We start from the raw sequence: 17,726 nt of genomic DNA on the forward strand, positions 1-17,726 counted from the left end.
TGTAACCGCTTGCCTCAGCATCGTTCTTAGTTCAACTTCTGCTCATTAGTATATCGTGTGTCCGAGTTAACGTTCGCCAATCTACTCATGTGTAAAAAAAAAAAGATTTAGAAAACACGGTACAAAATACTATTTTAACAGCAACGGTGTATGGTCGTCAGGCCTCTGTCGATTGAACACCTTAGGAAAGCGCTGAAATTTTGCTTCTGAGGGGCTGCCAGTTGTTTTCGTTGAACAGGGTTGCAAGGCATTCCTTTTTCGTCGTTGGCTTCCGGGAAACTAGGTCTTCTACCTTCCATGACGAACCCCGAAACGTGTTTCGGATCGTACAGATATGAAGCACGTGCGCAAGCCGCTCTGGTAGGAAAACGATTATGTTAACTTGGACGCACTCAACTAGCAGATTGGTTTGTCCCATTTTATGGAGGCTAGTAATTGTACTCACAGCTTTCTATTCTCAACTACAACTTTTTTCGTATTGAGCTTTGGGGAGTCTATAGGTGGAAACACTGTTAAAAACAAGCTAGGTTGTGATACTGCCTCACAAGACTACATACAAAACATTCACCCGATCCCCATGCCTTTTGTGCGATAAGCCTGATACTACGTAGTATTATCTACTTTGATATTGACTGTGCGCCATGGTTGTCATCTTTTTTTTCTGCATAGCCATCCTGTGTGTATGCTAACGAGTTCGAGAATATTAAGGTCTTGAGTGTGCTGAATTATGTGTCCTCCTCAGTGCAATGCGATATCCATGGCTCCTGCACCTTTTTTCTTTCTTGCACCTTTTTTGGTCACCGTGGTATCGCCAGTCTTGTTGTGTTGTGGAGTTTAGCCTATACTTTGTGGATATGCCTCCGCAATGGCTACAGCCCACATGCCGAAGAGTTTTTCGTTTTTACACGCGGGTATCATCGTTTATCCAAAGTGAAACGTTATATGCGCATGTGGAAAACGCGCCTCTCGGAAATTTGCAAACCGCCATAGCGGTTGTATGAATGTCAAGTTTAACAAGGCCGGTGAGATAACCAACTGTTCTGGGACTCTTCTGTTGGTGATGTTCGCTTTAGAAAGAAAGCTTCCGATCAATATTGAGCATTTACTCTCAGTCAGGAAAAGTGATGTGTAGAGCTAGGTACGCCTCCCATGGCAATGCCGCTTTGTAGCCTCTACAACAACTCACATTTGTGGAGACTAAACGCCTTCTTCTTATCAAGGGACACCATGGTTCCGACTTGGGCGCGTTTTGGGGTGATAGTGTAATATATCTTGAGCAATGGCTGTACAGTGCTCTCTGTCCGAAGCGATCTGGTCGTTTTCTTCCTAACGGTCCCCTTAGATTTATTCGTTTTGCCAAAGCACCCCACGCCATACAGCATCGCAGAAATTCCTAATAAGTTCAGCACGCAGCGATGACAAGAAACAAAATCAGTATACGTCAGCAATTCCTCTGACTGCGAACTCAATTAATGTGACATAGGCAGGTTCGAAACAGCGGACGCTACTGTCTTCTACAACCATTTGTTTGCGATAAACGTGAGCTTTTGCCCGCTGCAGCATCGTCTATGGTGGCTGACTTCTAAAAAGAAAGTGTGTGTGCGTGTGAGTGTGTGTGGGGGGGGTGGCAGGGGGAGGGACAGTCTTCATTTAGTGCCAGTTCTTGCTAGTTCCTTACGAGGGCATGACCTACACCTTCCCTTTCATTTATATATCCTGTTATTTAAATTTATAAACTTCAAGGTCCCTCTTAAAGCAGAATATCCGAAGCAATACGCCTGAAATCTACGGTGCCACTTGTGAGCGTGGAAAGAATAGCAGCTGCGTTGTTCGCTGTGGACAGATAACACCGTATTCGATTGCTACACCTAATCAATAGAACCACGGCCTTGAATTGACGGCGTACTCACAGTTTATACGAGTATATACCTATTTTCAGACATACAGACAGAACTTCGCACAGCTCAGAACGCTGCAAAGAACAGAGGTCGAGTTGTTTACAGATCGCTACTCAAAATCCCAGTAGTTCGCAGTTTTGCTAATGGCAAGAAAACCACGCACCACGTATACTAACTTCATCACCGTTCGATGCGTCGAGTGCAAACGGAAACTGCATCCAAATGAAAACTGCGAGCTTACACTTCAAAAGCATGCTGAGCACAATATGCCAGCTCAGGATCTCGCGCTTCCCAATACTCGTCGCACAGAAGCAAAGCAAGGAAAAAAAAATAACTGTACGTGCACGTGAACAGTGCGCCACGTATATATGGACCGTCGTGTCAATAGCATGCTTCCTATGTAGTACCGTTCTCCGCTTTGTCCACGGTTACACGCGCGCGCGTGCGCCACGATTGAAAAGCAAGAGGGAGCAAACAGTAGGGAGGCCCACCGTTCCCGCGGGCAGACCTCTTTGAGAGGCGTACAGGATCACAATGGGCGCCGTCGGGGCGGAGCCGTACAGGAAAGCGAAATTGGCCCGGTCCTTGACACCGGCCTGCGCTTCGCTCCAGTAAAGCATAAGCTCTACGGACACCTTGAGGAACATCGGTAGAGCGAACCTGCAGGGCATTAAAAAAGAAAAGAAAGAAAAGAAACGGTAGTAAAGTAACGCCGGCAGCCTGGCAGTTGCTTCTCTGAACCAGCAGGCGGAAAAAATGAGGAAACGAAGCTCCGATTTGTGGCAACGCCGAAATGTTTTGTGCAGGGCTCACCGATTCAATAGGACATGGTGTTATTGTTGTGTAGCAGTTCTCTTGAAGAAGATGGTCGTGATGTTAGGGGATCACATGTTTGCTTCATCTCCCTTGAAGGTGTTATTGAGTTTATTTTGCGTGCATTTGAGTTCAGCAACTTTCTCTCTTTTTCACATCTTTCTATTCCCTCCTCATTTTTCCACTGTGTGAGGTAGCCAACCCAATGCCTCTCCCGGTTACCCTTCTAAAGCTTTTGTCTTCATATCCACTCTCTCTTTCTCAATGTATTCCTAAACTGAAGGCTTGTCAGCTGGTGAGCAATGCTACGCTGAGCACTTTATTTTATTGGCCGGGTCAACAAAAAGCGTCAATGCTGTCCCGAGTCATCCTACGCTGCAAGATGCAAAGGTTCAGAATCACTCTCGCGGTAACATTTATAGATTTCCCTCATTTGATGCTCTTTACATATCGAATAATTCGAATGTGTAAGAGTTGCACGTCAGGAATTGTGAAAAACTGACTCCGTCCATGAGCGTAAAAAGTCGAAACAGCTGTGCGGGATATTTCGTTGCTGTTACCTCATAATGCGGTAATATGAACGTCGTGAACGCTTTCGCTACATGGTTATGTTCAAACATGACTGCTATTGGTCGTGTTATACTATTGTGCCCAGATGCGCTGCACCACTGATTGGGTGACGAAAAAAATTATAATAAACTGTCTTACGACTTCACGGCGCTCAGGATGAAGGCAGGAAGCAGGTGCTCCCTGACGTCGGGCTCCTGGAAAGCTTTCTCAATGTGGTAGCCCAGCAGAAACAGCACGGGTGCTGCGAACGCGTCTCCAAGGAGCTGAAAAAAAGAGATCGCCACATGAGCCCATCGCTTACGTGTAATGTCTGTTACATTTCTAATATTGCAGCTTTCGGTTTTGACGCGCCTTCGGTGTTCTCGAGTCCTTCCTCTCCCTGCGCTATGAACGTTTTTTTGTCTCGTGATAGACGTGCACTAGCCATCGGCGATCAAATTCGCGAATGATTTTTAAAGCAAAAGCTTTACTGGCCGCGAACTGGCGATTTCGCCGTGGCGGTGCTCCGAGGAGGCACATGACGTCCCAACGCGCGCCTTGCCGCGGATATTTCTCTCTCTCTCTCTCTCTCTCTCTCGCTCCCTAGTCACTCCTGCCCACGCGCCACTAGTAGCGCCGCGCCACAGGTGTTCAGCCGCTGCGCAGCGCAGCGCCCTTCCGCCGTCGCCGTTTGTATATGACGCCACACCGCGTTCCTCGTCGCTGCCCTCGCCTCCGCTTGCTTCGCCAGCTGCGTCGCATGCCTGATAACATGTCGGAGGACTGAAAAGGAGAGCTCGCGTGCGCCGCAACCACTGCTGAGGCGGAAGTATGGACGCGTTGACAATTCTGATGACCCGCCGTGGTTGCTCAGTGGCTATGGTGTTAGCCTGCTGAGCACGAGGTCGCGGGATCGAATCCCGGCCACGGCGGCCGCATTTCGATGGGGGCGAAATGCAAGAACACCCGTGTACTTAGATTTGGGTGCACGTTAAAGAACCCCAGGTGGTTGAAATTTCCGGAGTCCCCCACTACGGCGTGCCTCATAATCAGAAAGTGGTTTTGGCACGCAAAACCCCCAAATTTTTTTTTAATTCTGAGAAGCAGGAGGAGGCCTGGAATCGACATCGGAACGAGATTAAGAGGAAACGAATCGCCCAGGAAACAGACGAACAGCGCGCCGAACGACTGGCTAAACGCCGCAACATAGCTAGACAACCAGACTAACCTGGCCTTGCAATCAAGATTAACCAAGGCTAACCATGCTATGAATTAGCTTTCGCTACGTATATCCTGGTCATAGCCGAGCTAAGTAGCTGCCATTTTTTCTTTCGTAAGCGTTGTCTGGCACTATCTCACCGGGCCACCTCCATTAAACAAGCGTGTTTTTGTGTTATTATCCCTGAAACTGCGTTTACAAACAGCTGAATTGTACGAACTAGTGTACGTGCACAATGAGGGCGTAGTGCAAAACCACGCGTTTCCGTCGCGCCGCCGACAAACTCGTCAGAAGTATTCGAGAGCCCTTCGCTGCGGTGCTTTTCGTAGTCCTGTGTTGCTTTGGTTCGGTAAGGCCCACACCTTGTGCAACTGTGCAGTGGCTACGTAATCGTGCCCTCTCTCCCTTACTTTTCGTTCTCCTTCTAGACGAGGAACATTTATGACAGCCACCTACTCTGCACCTGTCCTGCATTAGTTAGACCAGGAGCGCGCTCCAGTCACTGCCACCTACCGACGGTATGGACTCCCGGCTACCTCAGAGACACACCTGCTCTTCCCGGCCCGCTACCACCTCCCAGCACTGGCAAGCCTGCTTGAATATGTGTACACAAACGGGCTCCTAGATCGCCAATAGACTTCGGCCTCGCACGGCCTCTGCCCGAGCGCCGGCCATCGCCCCTGGATGATGCTGGCGTCTGCTGCCTGAAACCTACTCTCCCTTTCCCCCTCTATCCTCTCATCTTTCTTTCCCCGCCCCCATTCCCCATTACGCTGCGCCGTGCTCCCATATGGGCTGCAGAACTGAGCGTATTTTCCCTCTCCCAAATCACGAAGAAGAAGAAGAATATTACTACTTCGGTGGCTCTAATGAACAAGGAACCCAACGCGGTGTTGCCAGGTCCGACGAGGTGGCGTAGCCCAAAGCTAGAGAAATTGTAGCGCCAACATAGCCAAACACAAGAAACTGCAAAAAAAATTGTAGCCAAATACACCCATTTATATTTGTCGTTTTATTTGCATATGCATTTTCGCATTCGGCTACGGCAATCCTTTTTCTCACAACCCGTAGTATCAAAATGTCCGTGACGCCGTGACGGTCGACCCTTGACATCAACAACAGCTACGTGATGCTTGCCACGAAACTCTATGATGCATCTATGATGCTTGCATACTATTTAGAAACTCTATGTTGCATACAGAACGCTTTGTGGTTGGTCTCGGAAACTCTCAAGTTCCAGCGAATCGCTGCAGGAGGCGAAAAAATCGACCAGGCCAATAAAGCAACTACCTCCACTTCTCAGGGCTGCCGTCGTGAGCGTACAATTCCCCGCTAAAGGCTCCATGGCAAGGACAAATTTAACCACCACTAAACTTTCTCTTAAGTCTATCACAGTGTTTTTTATTATATGACAGATAGTACTCAATTATCATTTTTAGTCATGTCAACAGGCACGTACCCAAATATGATCGTACCGCAAATATATATTTCTCTATACTTTTTCCAGAGCTATCTCAAAAAAACGTTACTATAAATCTTTATTTTACGCTTTCGCTTGATCACTTGTTCTTGGCAGTGTTCTTCCTGCGCTTGTTTCTTGCGTAAGTCCATTTGATGGGATGTTTTGTTTGTCAAGTAGAGATGTATCTCACAAACGTACCTGTGAGATACACCTTATATCATTTCTCTCTTGCGCGTTTACGCGTCTTTATGCCGAACGGTGACCATTATTCACATTTACACTTGCAATCAAAGGTCACCCCCCCCCCCCCATTTGCATGGAAAAGTTACCTTGAGTTGCCCCCCCCCCCCTCCGAAAGAAAGTTCTGGGCACGTGCCTGATAGAAAATATCATTAACTACTAACTCTGTTTTTAGCTGTCGTGAACGCCAAATAATGCTCAGCATCATGCGCCTAGGGTAGCCTAGGGTACTCCGACGCGCTGGCGCTGCTTATTTTCGAATCGCGGTGGAAGCTATATACAGTTTCCCTTTTCTGGGCTTGCATTGTGTATTCGTCGATCGTGCATCACGGCAGTGTTAAATATGGTCAGAAAGCGGTCATCTGGCTCGAATTTTTCGCAGCATGCACGCGTTCGAGATCATTTCCGATGTTCGTGTGGCCGATCTATTTCTGTGATCGGTCTGAGTCACGGAAACCAGGCAGCATTCGACCTGGCTACAGCAGCGTTCGATACAGGCGAGCACAAAGGTGTGCGAGAATTTGGAGGACGCGTAATCCTTAGATAGATTTCACAGATCGCTGACTGCTTGTCACGCTTCCCGGCAACCGCAGCTTCCTTGCGTATGCGCGCGCGACGCTGTTGCTGCAAGGAGCCGAGCGAGCCGCGCCGGTCGGAAATGGGGTTTGTGTTCGAGCTTCCGCGTAGCAAAACTGTGTTTTTCTGTTAAACTCAAATTAGACTCCGACGCTATCATGCGCTCTAAAAATGGTTGCACCCTTTGGGGTGTACGCATGTATATATATACATGTGTGCCACAAAACTATATTCGTCTTGCCCTCATTTCCATTCTTCAACGCTGCGAGCCCGGTACTTCCAAGTCACGAACGGCATGTGTGTTATCGGCGTGACAGAGCATGCTCGACAGGAAAGTAACGAGCGCAGCGTTTTCAAGAAACGAAACGCAAGCAAGGCAGATGACGATTATCGTTGTGCGGCAAATATGCACCCCGAAGGGCGCAACTGTTTTTAGAGTGTGTCTGTAGGTTACGTTTCGGTCGTAGTTTAAAATTTTCCTGATGTATTTTCCTTTGAGCTTACTGAATTAGTTCAGTAATCCCTCTGAGCCACGCTGAGGTCATGCGTGGTGGTGGTTCGCAATGATCTTTCGCCAAGCGACGTCCGACAGCGACATCAGATTTCCTGCGACGCGGGGCCCTTAATGTGAAACCGATTTCGACAGATTTGAAAGAGAGGCCCACCAGCAGCGTTTCTTTTTTCTCAATTGTACGCCATAATGCCACCATCGTTTTCCACCATCATCTGCGACTGTCTCCTCCGCGCGAGCACACGAGAAGACAGTCGAAGACAGGCAGAGCTACGAGGGAGGGCGAGGGGAGCGGACTTGCAAGGTGTGAAAGGAGCGGATTTGCTTTGCCGCCCGTCTGATGGACGGCGCTAATTAGCTACACTCTAAAAACAGTTGCACCCTCTGGGGTGTATATCTGCCTGACAACAATAATCGTTGATCTGTATTTCACCTTTCCTTTCTTAAAAACGCTGCCCTCGCTACTTTCCGGTCGAGAATGTTCTAGCACGCCGTTCGTGACTTGGATGTACCGGGCTCGCAGCATTAATGAAAGGAAATGCGGGCAAGACTGATGACGATTATTGTTGTGTGGCAAATATACAGCCCAAGAGGTGCAGCTGTTTCAGTGTAGGGTGCCTCGATACGACTACAGTGCACTAGAAGGATGTAATGCCACGCTTCTCCGTGGCAGGAGGCGCTGAGATCCAGGCACCCCACTGCCACCAAAGCGGCGGAGTTGCCGAGGCCAGATTTCAGTCCATCAAAGATCAAAACCACCAGCTCGGACAACAGCGCAGAGAAGAGAGGGCAGGGGTCATTTCGCGCACGCACACACGCACAGCCACGCTGCCGGCTCAGCCAGCTAAAGCATGGTCTTCGAGAGATTTTTTTCTGCTAGATGAGAGCCACCTCTGGAGCGCGGATTAGGGCGCCACTTATAGCCCTAACAAAGCCAAGTGGCGGATTTTCAGTAGCCCAACTATAGCCACACAGCCAACTCGCCCAAGTCGACGCCAATTTTTTTTTTCTGTAGCCCAATTTGGCTATATATAGCCAAACCTGGCAACACTGAGTCCAATGCTGCAGTGCGTTGACTTATAGCAGTTAGTTCTTTGAGTGCAAAAGAGATGGCGCTACCGGTTAGGATGCCAGATGACGACTTCTTAGTGCACCCAAATGCCCGAATTGCAACTAAATTGTATTGTGGTCGTACGAACTATATTAAGGCGGAAGTCTTTAATGGCTCATTTTCAAGGTCACCTGCCGTTAGCAGAAACTGTCACTGTCGTCAGGCGCTTGAGGTGGCCTCCCGACTGGGCGCTGTGTTGCCTGACGTCACTGTCGCGAGGCGCGCGTGGCGACCGTCTGCTTTGGTATGGTGTGGCGGCGGCGGTGGCAGCAGTTTACATTGCGGTATCGTGTGGGAAGGATGCCTCGTCTCGCCAAATCCCTGTCTCCCAACACGCGACGTGCAGCAGCCGCTGAACGCAAGCGGCGCTCAAGAGAGGCTGAGCGTATACGTCGCATGCATCAGGGAGGCGAGGCGCATTCGACACCACAGAGTCCAGGGGCGCGACGGGCCAACGCAAGAGAGTCAATGCGTTTGAAGCGACTCGCTGCATCTCCGGGTACCAAGGCAAATGAAGCTCGGAAGCGCCGTGACCGCCATCTTGCTGCGGCAATCCGAGCAAGTACAAGTCAATCGAGCCAAGTGGATGATGAGGATGGCCAACTACACCCTGACACCGCCATGGAAGATGCGTCTCCTCCTGATCCAGAAACGGCGCTGAAACAGTTCCAGGCGGCCACAAACTACTTTAACAGACACTTCGTCCAGAACGACGTTGCAAGCATTTTATGAACAAACAAACATTCACATAACAGTGTACGAGTTGTGTGCCTCCGTGGTGTTTCCGACGCCACAAATCGCCATTGGCAATGGTGTCAGGCTTCCGCCGTTTCACACTTTAGTCTCGACAAACTGTCTTCCGTTTCTTGATTTGATATGATGACACATTACTCATATAAAGCAAAGTGTGGCTTGTTACACCCAAGAAAAAGTATCCGCCAACAGAATATGCGATATCAACGCATCATGTATTACCAATAAAGGTAAACGCGACTTCAAGTGTTGTGCGGTCAGCGCATTTTAGCAAATAAATGGTTGTAGGTCATGGATGAATAAGATGCATAAGACTACTGAACTTTGAAAATGAAATGTGTTTAGCTCTGATCTGAATGCTATATCAACAGCTACGAAAGTCAGTGAGCTACCTGAACATTTCAGTGTCCTTTCGAACACATTTGATGTCACCGCACCGTCCTGCACCTTAACACAGATAAAGAACTAAATTATGGGATTTTACGTGCCAAAACCATGATCTGATTATGAGGCAAGCCGTAGTGGGGAACACCCGATAAATTTTGACCACTTGGGGTTCTTTCACGTGCAACCAATGCATGGTACACGGGCGTTTCTGCCGATTCAGCAGAAAAAAAATATACATTTTTAATGCACTGAAAACAATGTTATCGATAAACAGCTTGCACATAGCGACTGTCACGACAAGTGACAAAGTACCGAGGTGGTAAGAGCTATTCGCTGTTACGCGAAAATAAAGGAAATAGAAGTACGTCCGATCGGGTAAATTGCTTCAGCGGAGGACGCCTACGCGCCGACTTCACAAAACGACATCAGGGTAGAATAACGCCTTGTACAAATTGTCGCAAGCACTAACTTTCACTTTGCACTTTCGGTTGAAAGCGTCACACGTCACTGGCGAATTCGCTCAGAAAGCGAAAACAGCGCTTTTCCGAATTTGCTCAGTACGTCGTCCACTATCGGGAAAGGGGAAGTCAGAAGACGCTGAATGGCGGCGCGGTCACGTGTTCAGATACGGTAGCGCCCGTGGAGCGCCTCTGTAAAAGGTGTACAGGCAGCAGAAAATACATGTCTAACCTTTGTGGTATTATCAGCGTGTTTAAGCGCTTTTGCACATGTGTGCGTTCATGCTGTGAACTTCCTCTCCTCCTTATGTTATACTCCCCTCTTCCCCTTCTTCAGTGCAGGGTAGGCAGCCTGGCTCAGCCTGGTTAACGTTCTTGCCTCTCTCTAAGCTCTCATCTCTATCTCTCACTTTAAAATGCTTTGGATGTACACCGATTATGATGCTCTATGTGCCCGAGTACAACAATATTAAGGCTCCCGTCGCGCTATATCCTAACTAGATGTATTAAAACATTGACGACGAATTCACTAAGCCTACATACTATATCCAGCTTTGTGTCTCAGTGCAGTGAAATGTTCTGCCACGTTCATGCCTCATATGAACTTTAAAAGGGCAATGAATTAGGCTAGTTGGTGACTGTTCGTAGTTCTTCCTGTGCTATGTAATTACTGGCGAGGACGGGAACATATTATGATGAAGCAACATTTACTGGGCCCGAAATAAATCGGTGGTGCGCGCAGGCGCCAGACGAGGTGGTTCCCTAGTTACGGGACCCATATGTTCCCAGCAGCTCCTGACCCCTGTCCGTCAGTGCGAGCTGAATCGGTAGGGCGGGGCTGGATAACAAGGTCTCCCATCGCTCAAGGGGTTGGGGATTGGGGGTGTTGGTCTGAAAGGGAGGAGGGGGGTCTTGAGTTCTGTGTACTCTGCCAAAACGTGCGGCAGGGTGCTCTTTTCTCTTCTGCAAAAAAGGACAGAGCATATCGTATTCCGCAGGGTACATGCGGTTCATGAGTACGGGATGCGCAAGCGATCCCGCCTGCGCTCGACGCAGGATCATCTGTTGTTGCCTGGTGAGAGTGGGGTGCGGTTCTGGCAGTCTGCACCTTTCCTCTCGGTACATCCGGGTAATGTTCCGAAAGCAGGCAACCGGGTGCGGTAGCTCTTCCGGCTCGTGCTCGGCCCGGATTGACATTTCTCGGGCATGGTAGTCGGCGATGGTATTGCCTGCTACCTGCGAGTGTGCCGGGACCCACACGAGCTCTATGACTCTTCCCGGAGGCTTGTGCTTGGCTAGAATGGTTCGGGCCGCGGAGGAGATTACCCCCCCGCGGAAGCTTCTGTAGGCTGTCTTTGAGTCGGTGACTACGGTGTCCACGCTCGGCTGTGCGATTGCGAGGGCCACGGCCGCTTCTTCGGCAACTGCGGGGTCTGTTGTCTTCAGGGACGCGCTGACGATCAGCCTGTCTTTTGATGTAACCACCACCGCTGCACGGTCACTGCGTTTTCGGAGTGAGGCGTCCACGTACAGGACCCTGGGGTTCTCTTCCAGCTTCCGGGCTAGGGCTTTGGCTCGCGCTGTGCGCCTCTCGTCGTCCTTGCCCTGCGTCATGTTCCGGGGAAGGGGTTTGGTCTGAATGATCGTTTTCCAGTCTTTCGGAAGGGCCGTCTTTATGGGTACTGGCTCGATCTGCCATCCTATCTTGCGTAGGACGGCTCGTCCGTGTTCCGTGTGACTGAGCCAGATTCTCTGATTAGAGAGGTGGGCTTCGATGAGCTCCTCCACCGTGTTGTAGGCGCCCATGTCTAGCAGCTTTTGCGTGGACGAGTATATGGGCATGCCCAGTGCTTGTTTCGTTGCCTTACGAAGCATCATGTTTAGGGTGTCCCTATTCGCCTTCGTCAGGTGGAGATACGAGGCGGAGCAGGCAATCCGCGACACGAAGAACGCGCGTACTAGGTGCATGGCATCGTTCACTTTAAGGCCTCGGTTTCTACTAGATACCCTCCGAATCATACCAAGTATCTGTTCGGTTGTAGTCGTGACCTTTGTGATGGCGGCCTGTGCCTTCCCGTCGCTCTGAAATAGTAGGCCGAGAATCCTAATCTGCTGTGTTGGCTTGATGGTCGTTCCGGCGATGGTGATAATCACGTTCGGCGGCAGCTCCTTCTTGGATTTTCCCGGTTGGATCATGAGCAGCTCTGATTTCTGGTGAGCGCAGCTCAGTCCGCACGACTTTGCGTACTCGTGCACGGTCGTTGCCGCCTACTGCAAGACTTCCTCCATCCAGGCATCGGATCCGGCTCAGGCCGTCCCCACCGTAATATCGTCGGCGTAGAACCCATGGTCCACGCCTTCGATTTGCTTGAGTAGATCGGGCAGGGGCAGCAGAGTCAGATTGGAGAGCAGGGGCGACAAGACCGATCCCTGAGGGGTGCCCCTATCGCCGAGCTCGACAGGTCCGACTTCTCCTCCCCTATCCTGATGGTCGCCCTCGGTTTGATAGAAAATCTTTTATGTAGCCGTATGTCTTTCGGCCACATCGGGTCTTGTTTAGATTGTGCAACACGCTCGCGTGGGACACGTTGTCAAACGCTCCCTTCAGGTCAAGAGCGAGTATCCCGCGCAGCGCGTGCCTTGTTGCCGGCTTGACGACCAGTTCGTGGAGTTGGATGCTGAGTTAGGTGCTGAGATGTTGCCTGAAGCCGTACATCGTCTCTGGCATCTCATCCGTTTCTTCGAGGTGCTTCTGCAGCCGGCGAAGGACCATGCGCTCCATCACCTTCCCCACGCAGGATGTGAGGGAGATGGGCCGCATGTTGTCTATCGTGAGGGCCTTGCCGGGCTTTGGAATGAAGCGGACCTCGGCGTTCTTCCATTTCTTCGGCAACTGCGAGCTCGCGCAGGCTTCGTTAATGTGCTCTAGGAGGCCGCGGGCCGCTGTACCGCTCATGTTACCGAGTAATTTCTAAGTTATGGCGTCCCTGCCGGGTGCACTTCTCTTGTTACTGTCATCTATCACTGTCCACAGTTCCGTCATGGTAAACGGCCGGTCCTGTTCTTCGTTGTCGGTTCCTTCGTACCTCTCGGGCACCGGGTACTGGCCCTTCTCTGTCTTTAGGTACTTGGCCTTCAGGTCTTCCAGGAGCCTGCGGCCGCCTCCCTTGTACTTGTTCAATACTTTGGTGAGGTTGCGATTGGTCGCAGTTTTGCTACTCAGCGGGTCGATCAGATGCCTCAAGAGACACGACGTCTTCCACGTCGAGAGCTTGCCCTGTAGGTCGTCGCAGGTCTTCAGCCAATTATCCTTACATAGTTTGGCCACGTGCTCGGCGATCTGTTTGGTCAAGACTGCTATGCGCTTGGCCAGCTTTCTGTTGTGTCTCTGACGTTTCCACCACCGCGTTAACGAGTGCCGGGCCGCCCACATGTGGGTCAGTCTGGCGTCCACGTACGGTGTCTGCGATGTCGTTCCGATTTCTTGGGTAAATTTATCGAGGGTCATCTTCTGGTCCCTCGCCCATACGGTGTAGGTCCTTTGTGTTTCAGCTTGTCCCGATTCTTCCTCGGACACCTTTTCTTGTTCTTGGGTAAACTTTCTGATCTTGTCCCAATCCGTGATGCGCGCCGTCCCCAGCACAGCCCGATATCGGGAGCCTCGGATCGTGATGCCGATCACGCTGTGGTCAGACCCCAGGTCCACTTCATGGCTTCTCCAGGAGACGTCTAGCGTGCCCGATAACCACGACAGGTCTGGCGTGGTGTCCCTCGCGGCACTGTTGCCTCTTCTGGTGGTTACGTCCGGCTCGTTCAGGAGGGCCGTCTCGTGATCCTCCATTGCTTTGGCCAATGCTTTTCTTCTCTTGGACTGAAACCTATAGCCCCACGTTGTGTGAGGGGCGTTAAAGTCGCCGAGGATCAGGAGCGGTCTGGTCCCCGCCAACCCTTTCGCCTGGTTCACGATGCGGTCAAATTCGTAGTGCTGTTGTGACGGGAACAGAGACGGTGTCAAAGGATGGTGCGCGAGCTCACAACTGGTTTATTCGTATCTCGTGACGTGTTAAGAATGGGCGTCCGCATGTGTCCGCATTCTCCTTTTTGTTTCAGTATGCGAGACAAAACGGTCGAACGCATGTTGTGAACCACCTGTCCTCGGTACCACGTTCAACGGTACGAATGTTCACCCGACAGGACTTCAGGACAGTCAGAGTCGAAAACATTGACACCCTGGCCCCAACCGTTGAAAAAAAGCTATTCGCGCACAGGTGCACTTTTTGAAATGCACCAGCCTGAGGGACCATTTACAGTGCGCATTGCGGTCCTTGTGTGCATCTTCAGCGGCCCCGCTGAGCTCCACTCTCTGCCTCTTTTCATCTTTCTATTCCCCTTTTTCTCTTATCCCCCAGTGTAGGGTAGTAAACAGGACGCTCGTCTTGTCGACCTAATTGCCTTTCCTAGTATTGCTTTTGCCATCGCTGTCTGTCTGTCTGTCTGTCTGTCTGTCTGTCTGTCTGTCTGTCTGTCTGTCTGTCTGTCTGTCTGTCTGTCTGTCTGTCTGTCTGTCTGTCTGTCTGTCTGTCTGTCTGTCTGTCTGTCTAATCTCATTATTCTCCCTATTGTACCTTAGCCAAACCCTACGTCATCCGTTTTGGTGAATACGAGGTTATTTATCCACCACTTGGCCATGCTAGGCATGCAATCACCCCTTTGTTCTGAATTAAATTAGCAAGATAATTTCCTACAATTGCATCTCAGCTTTAACGGATTCCAGTGGAAATGTCGATGAGAATAAAAATCACAGATTACAGTTTGCAATTGTTTATTGGTTACTGCTGCCGAAGTTCTTTCTGGTAACTACGAGAATATATACATTACAATAACGAGTTCAAGCTTCATCATTTTGTAGTGACGAACTTCTTTTCGAGGAAGCCCCAAGGCAGACACTCGTAGAATATACTTCAATGCTTTCCAAGTCATTTTGGCTGCGTTTCCTATGATTTCCCCTGTGATCCTTCGATTACAATAGCCGCTTCGTGCTTCGTTAAATAATACATGCTCGTGTATTGCGTACTGATGACTGTACCCTGTATCAGTATAATGTAGCGATTCCTTTCTCACGGTTATGTTGCTTTCTTATCATCCACCTCGCATGGTCGGCCGACTCTCGTGAGAACGTAGACTAAGCGCCGTTAGGGACCACCGTCGAACTGCGAAAAGGGAGAGAATTGCAATATAATCGCTACAGTACCGTGGCCCCGATCACTCCCTCCCCCCCCCCCCCATTACCGCCCGTTTTCTCTTCGTCTTCGTTTTTTTTTTTTCTTGCTTCAATGTGCAAAGGCTCCAGTCGACATGAACCGCCGCCAGCAGACGGCATTCGTAATAACGTTGCCCAGGTCAGCCGCACTCCTTCAGGCGACGTTACCAAGTCACAGCCTCGTGGGCATTCGCCTTAGACGTACTAGGTTACCCGTTCGATGCTAAAGCCTCCGTCGTTCACGTAAGGAAACCCAACTACCGCGGTACTTTCCCGAGTGTAGGAGCAACAAATGCGGGCAGCTGAGGCGGCCAGTTTCGGATCGACGCAAAAGTAATGAACTTTAGTCGGTCGGGCCAGCTGGGACCAATTCCACTTCAATGACGAGCTGTGTCGGCAAAAGGCTGCAGCGCTCTGTCCGCATCAAACGGCCTAGGGAATGGCTTCGGCGAATGTGTGCTGTGGTGGCAAGTAAGTCAGATCTATTCATTCGACTTTTAAACTTCTCTCAATGTTTTATATGTTTTCAGCGTGAGCTTAGATTCCTTGTAGAAATCATTGCGAAAAAAAACTTTATGCGGACGCAGCTTATTGTCCTGGGATTCAGAAAGAAGCTTTAGATCGATTTCACCTTTTCTTTTCTTTTTTATTTCTAGTCAAACCCGCTTGAAGCGCAAGATGTTATCAAGCAATCGTTGAACCGAAATGTACAATATGTTTTTTAAATTATTTTCTTCTTTCTTGCTCTTAAATAGAAAGTTACCGTTATTGCGAGTTTTTTCAACAATTTCTTTTTTTTACACCTGCCAACTGCTGAGTGAAAATTCACTGAGACGTCAAAATTCGAAAAATGCCAGCAGACATAAGCGAGTCCTCCTGTTCTGAAGGCATTTTACTGCGACGATGATGTTGGTGAATGTGATGGTTATGATGACAGTGTTTAAAAATAGCCCAGCTCAACCATGAGGAGTCGGGCAGCAGCAGGCTCTCGTAACAAACACTGTCCATCTTATACATAGAGAGAGCCCTGAAGATAGTGGCCCATCCTCATTCTGGAAGACTGCCCCAAAAACCAGTGAATTTGATACAAAATAACGAAAAAGAAATGTAAGATAATTGAAACAGTATTGACGAATAGGTACGTCAGAATAAGGAGAAATCGTCTTAAGATAATGATTTTACGAAAATAAAGGACTAAGTGAAAAAAGAAATAACTGCAGGCATAAATAAAGTTGTCTCCAATCCAATCCAATCCAATTGGATGGTAGCGCAAAGCAGACCTTTCCGCAATTGCGACGGAGAGTCCAGGCACTCGAAGAAAGCAAAATCGTAACAGTTAAGTCTATAATCCGAGAAGGCGGAGCTGTGTTTCATGCCGTCTGCGCCGCCGTCGTCGTGTTGTCTTCGCTAACAGCGCATGCGCGGCTCGCACGCAGTGGATTAGAATCCTTCCAGAGACGTGGAGTGCCCCCTTTGGCTGCAAAAACGACAAAACGAAGTGGACGCAACGTCGACGACACGATCAGTCGCTTCTGTGGCGGAACAAGAGCAGCTTCTGCCTTCTGCTGCTGGCACGATCGTTGTATGCATGCACCCTGTGTATGAACAAACTAGCGTTCCAGCTGAGCTGCTGTATGCATGCACTGGTCTGAGCACAACGCACAGTAAACGCCAAGTTAACTAACATCTTATATTTCACAGGGTGCTGACTAACGCTGGCGGTCCCCCTCGGTCTCATCTCATGCACAAATGAGGGACGACGGCCGCAACGCCACTGGCGGCGCTCATCACGGCAACGTTGTCAGGCGCCTGGTAGCTGGAAGTGCGCTGTTTCTGCTGCAGAGCAGGAGGTGCCTAGTGTTCAGCGTAGCTCCAGCATATCAATGCATCGCCCTTCGAATGAAACTGCCGACGTTGTTATTGCTGTCGTTCTTGTTTTTGTTGCTGTTGTCGTCGTTGTTGTTTGTTTGTTTGTTTGTTTGTTTGTTTGTTTGTTTGTTTGTTTGTTTGTTTGACAATTGTGACGGTATGGGAAGTTTGGCTATACGTAATAGGTGGCAATCTCAGAATCATAGCTAAAAAGAAACAAAACACCCTAAAGCAGGAAGCATTCCGATGGCAGCAGAATGCAAAACACTCGTCTACCGTGTATTGGATTCACGTTAATGATCCGCAGGTAGTCAAAATTAATCCGGAGCGCCCCACTACGGCCTGCCTCACAATCAGACCATGGTTCTGGCAGGTAAAACCTCAGAATTTATTCAATTTCATCTGAAAATAGGTTTACACTACATAATAATGACTTGATATAGAGTCTAGACATATACATAAATAAATAAATAAATACGCCATGTTTTTTTGTTTGTGAGTTTTTTTTAATGCTGGTCTCAGTAGTCATCGCAGCAGAGGGCGATGAAAACAAATTCTTAGGGACAGCAAGCCTGCAAAAAATGCCTTTTGCCTTAATGATTGTGGTGTGCATGGGTGCG

General features: G+C 49.5%; 1 protein-coding gene across 1 annotated transcript in view; it reads right to left on the reverse strand.

Annotated features, from left to right (window-relative positions):
- Positions 1-17,726, reverse strand: part of LOC142570447 (uncharacterized) — a 133,315-nt gene that overhangs the window by 69,297 nt on the left and 46,292 nt on the right. The window contains exons 5-7 of the mRNA XM_075678831.1: positions 13,003-13,962; positions 3,420-3,544; positions 2,390-2,558 (exon numbers count right to left, since the gene is read on the reverse strand). Coding sequence (XP_075534946.1) covers positions 2,390-2,558; positions 3,420-3,544; positions 13,003-13,962 — 1,254 coding nt within the window. The remainder of the gene's footprint in view (positions 1-2,389; positions 2,559-3,419; positions 3,545-13,002; positions 13,963-17,726) is intronic.

This window comes from Dermacentor variabilis, chromosome 2, assembly GCF_050947875.1.
Source record: "Dermacentor variabilis isolate Ectoservices chromosome 2, ASM5094787v1, whole genome shotgun sequence".
NCBI lineage: Eukaryota > Metazoa > Arthropoda > Arachnida > Ixodida > Ixodidae > Dermacentor > Dermacentor variabilis.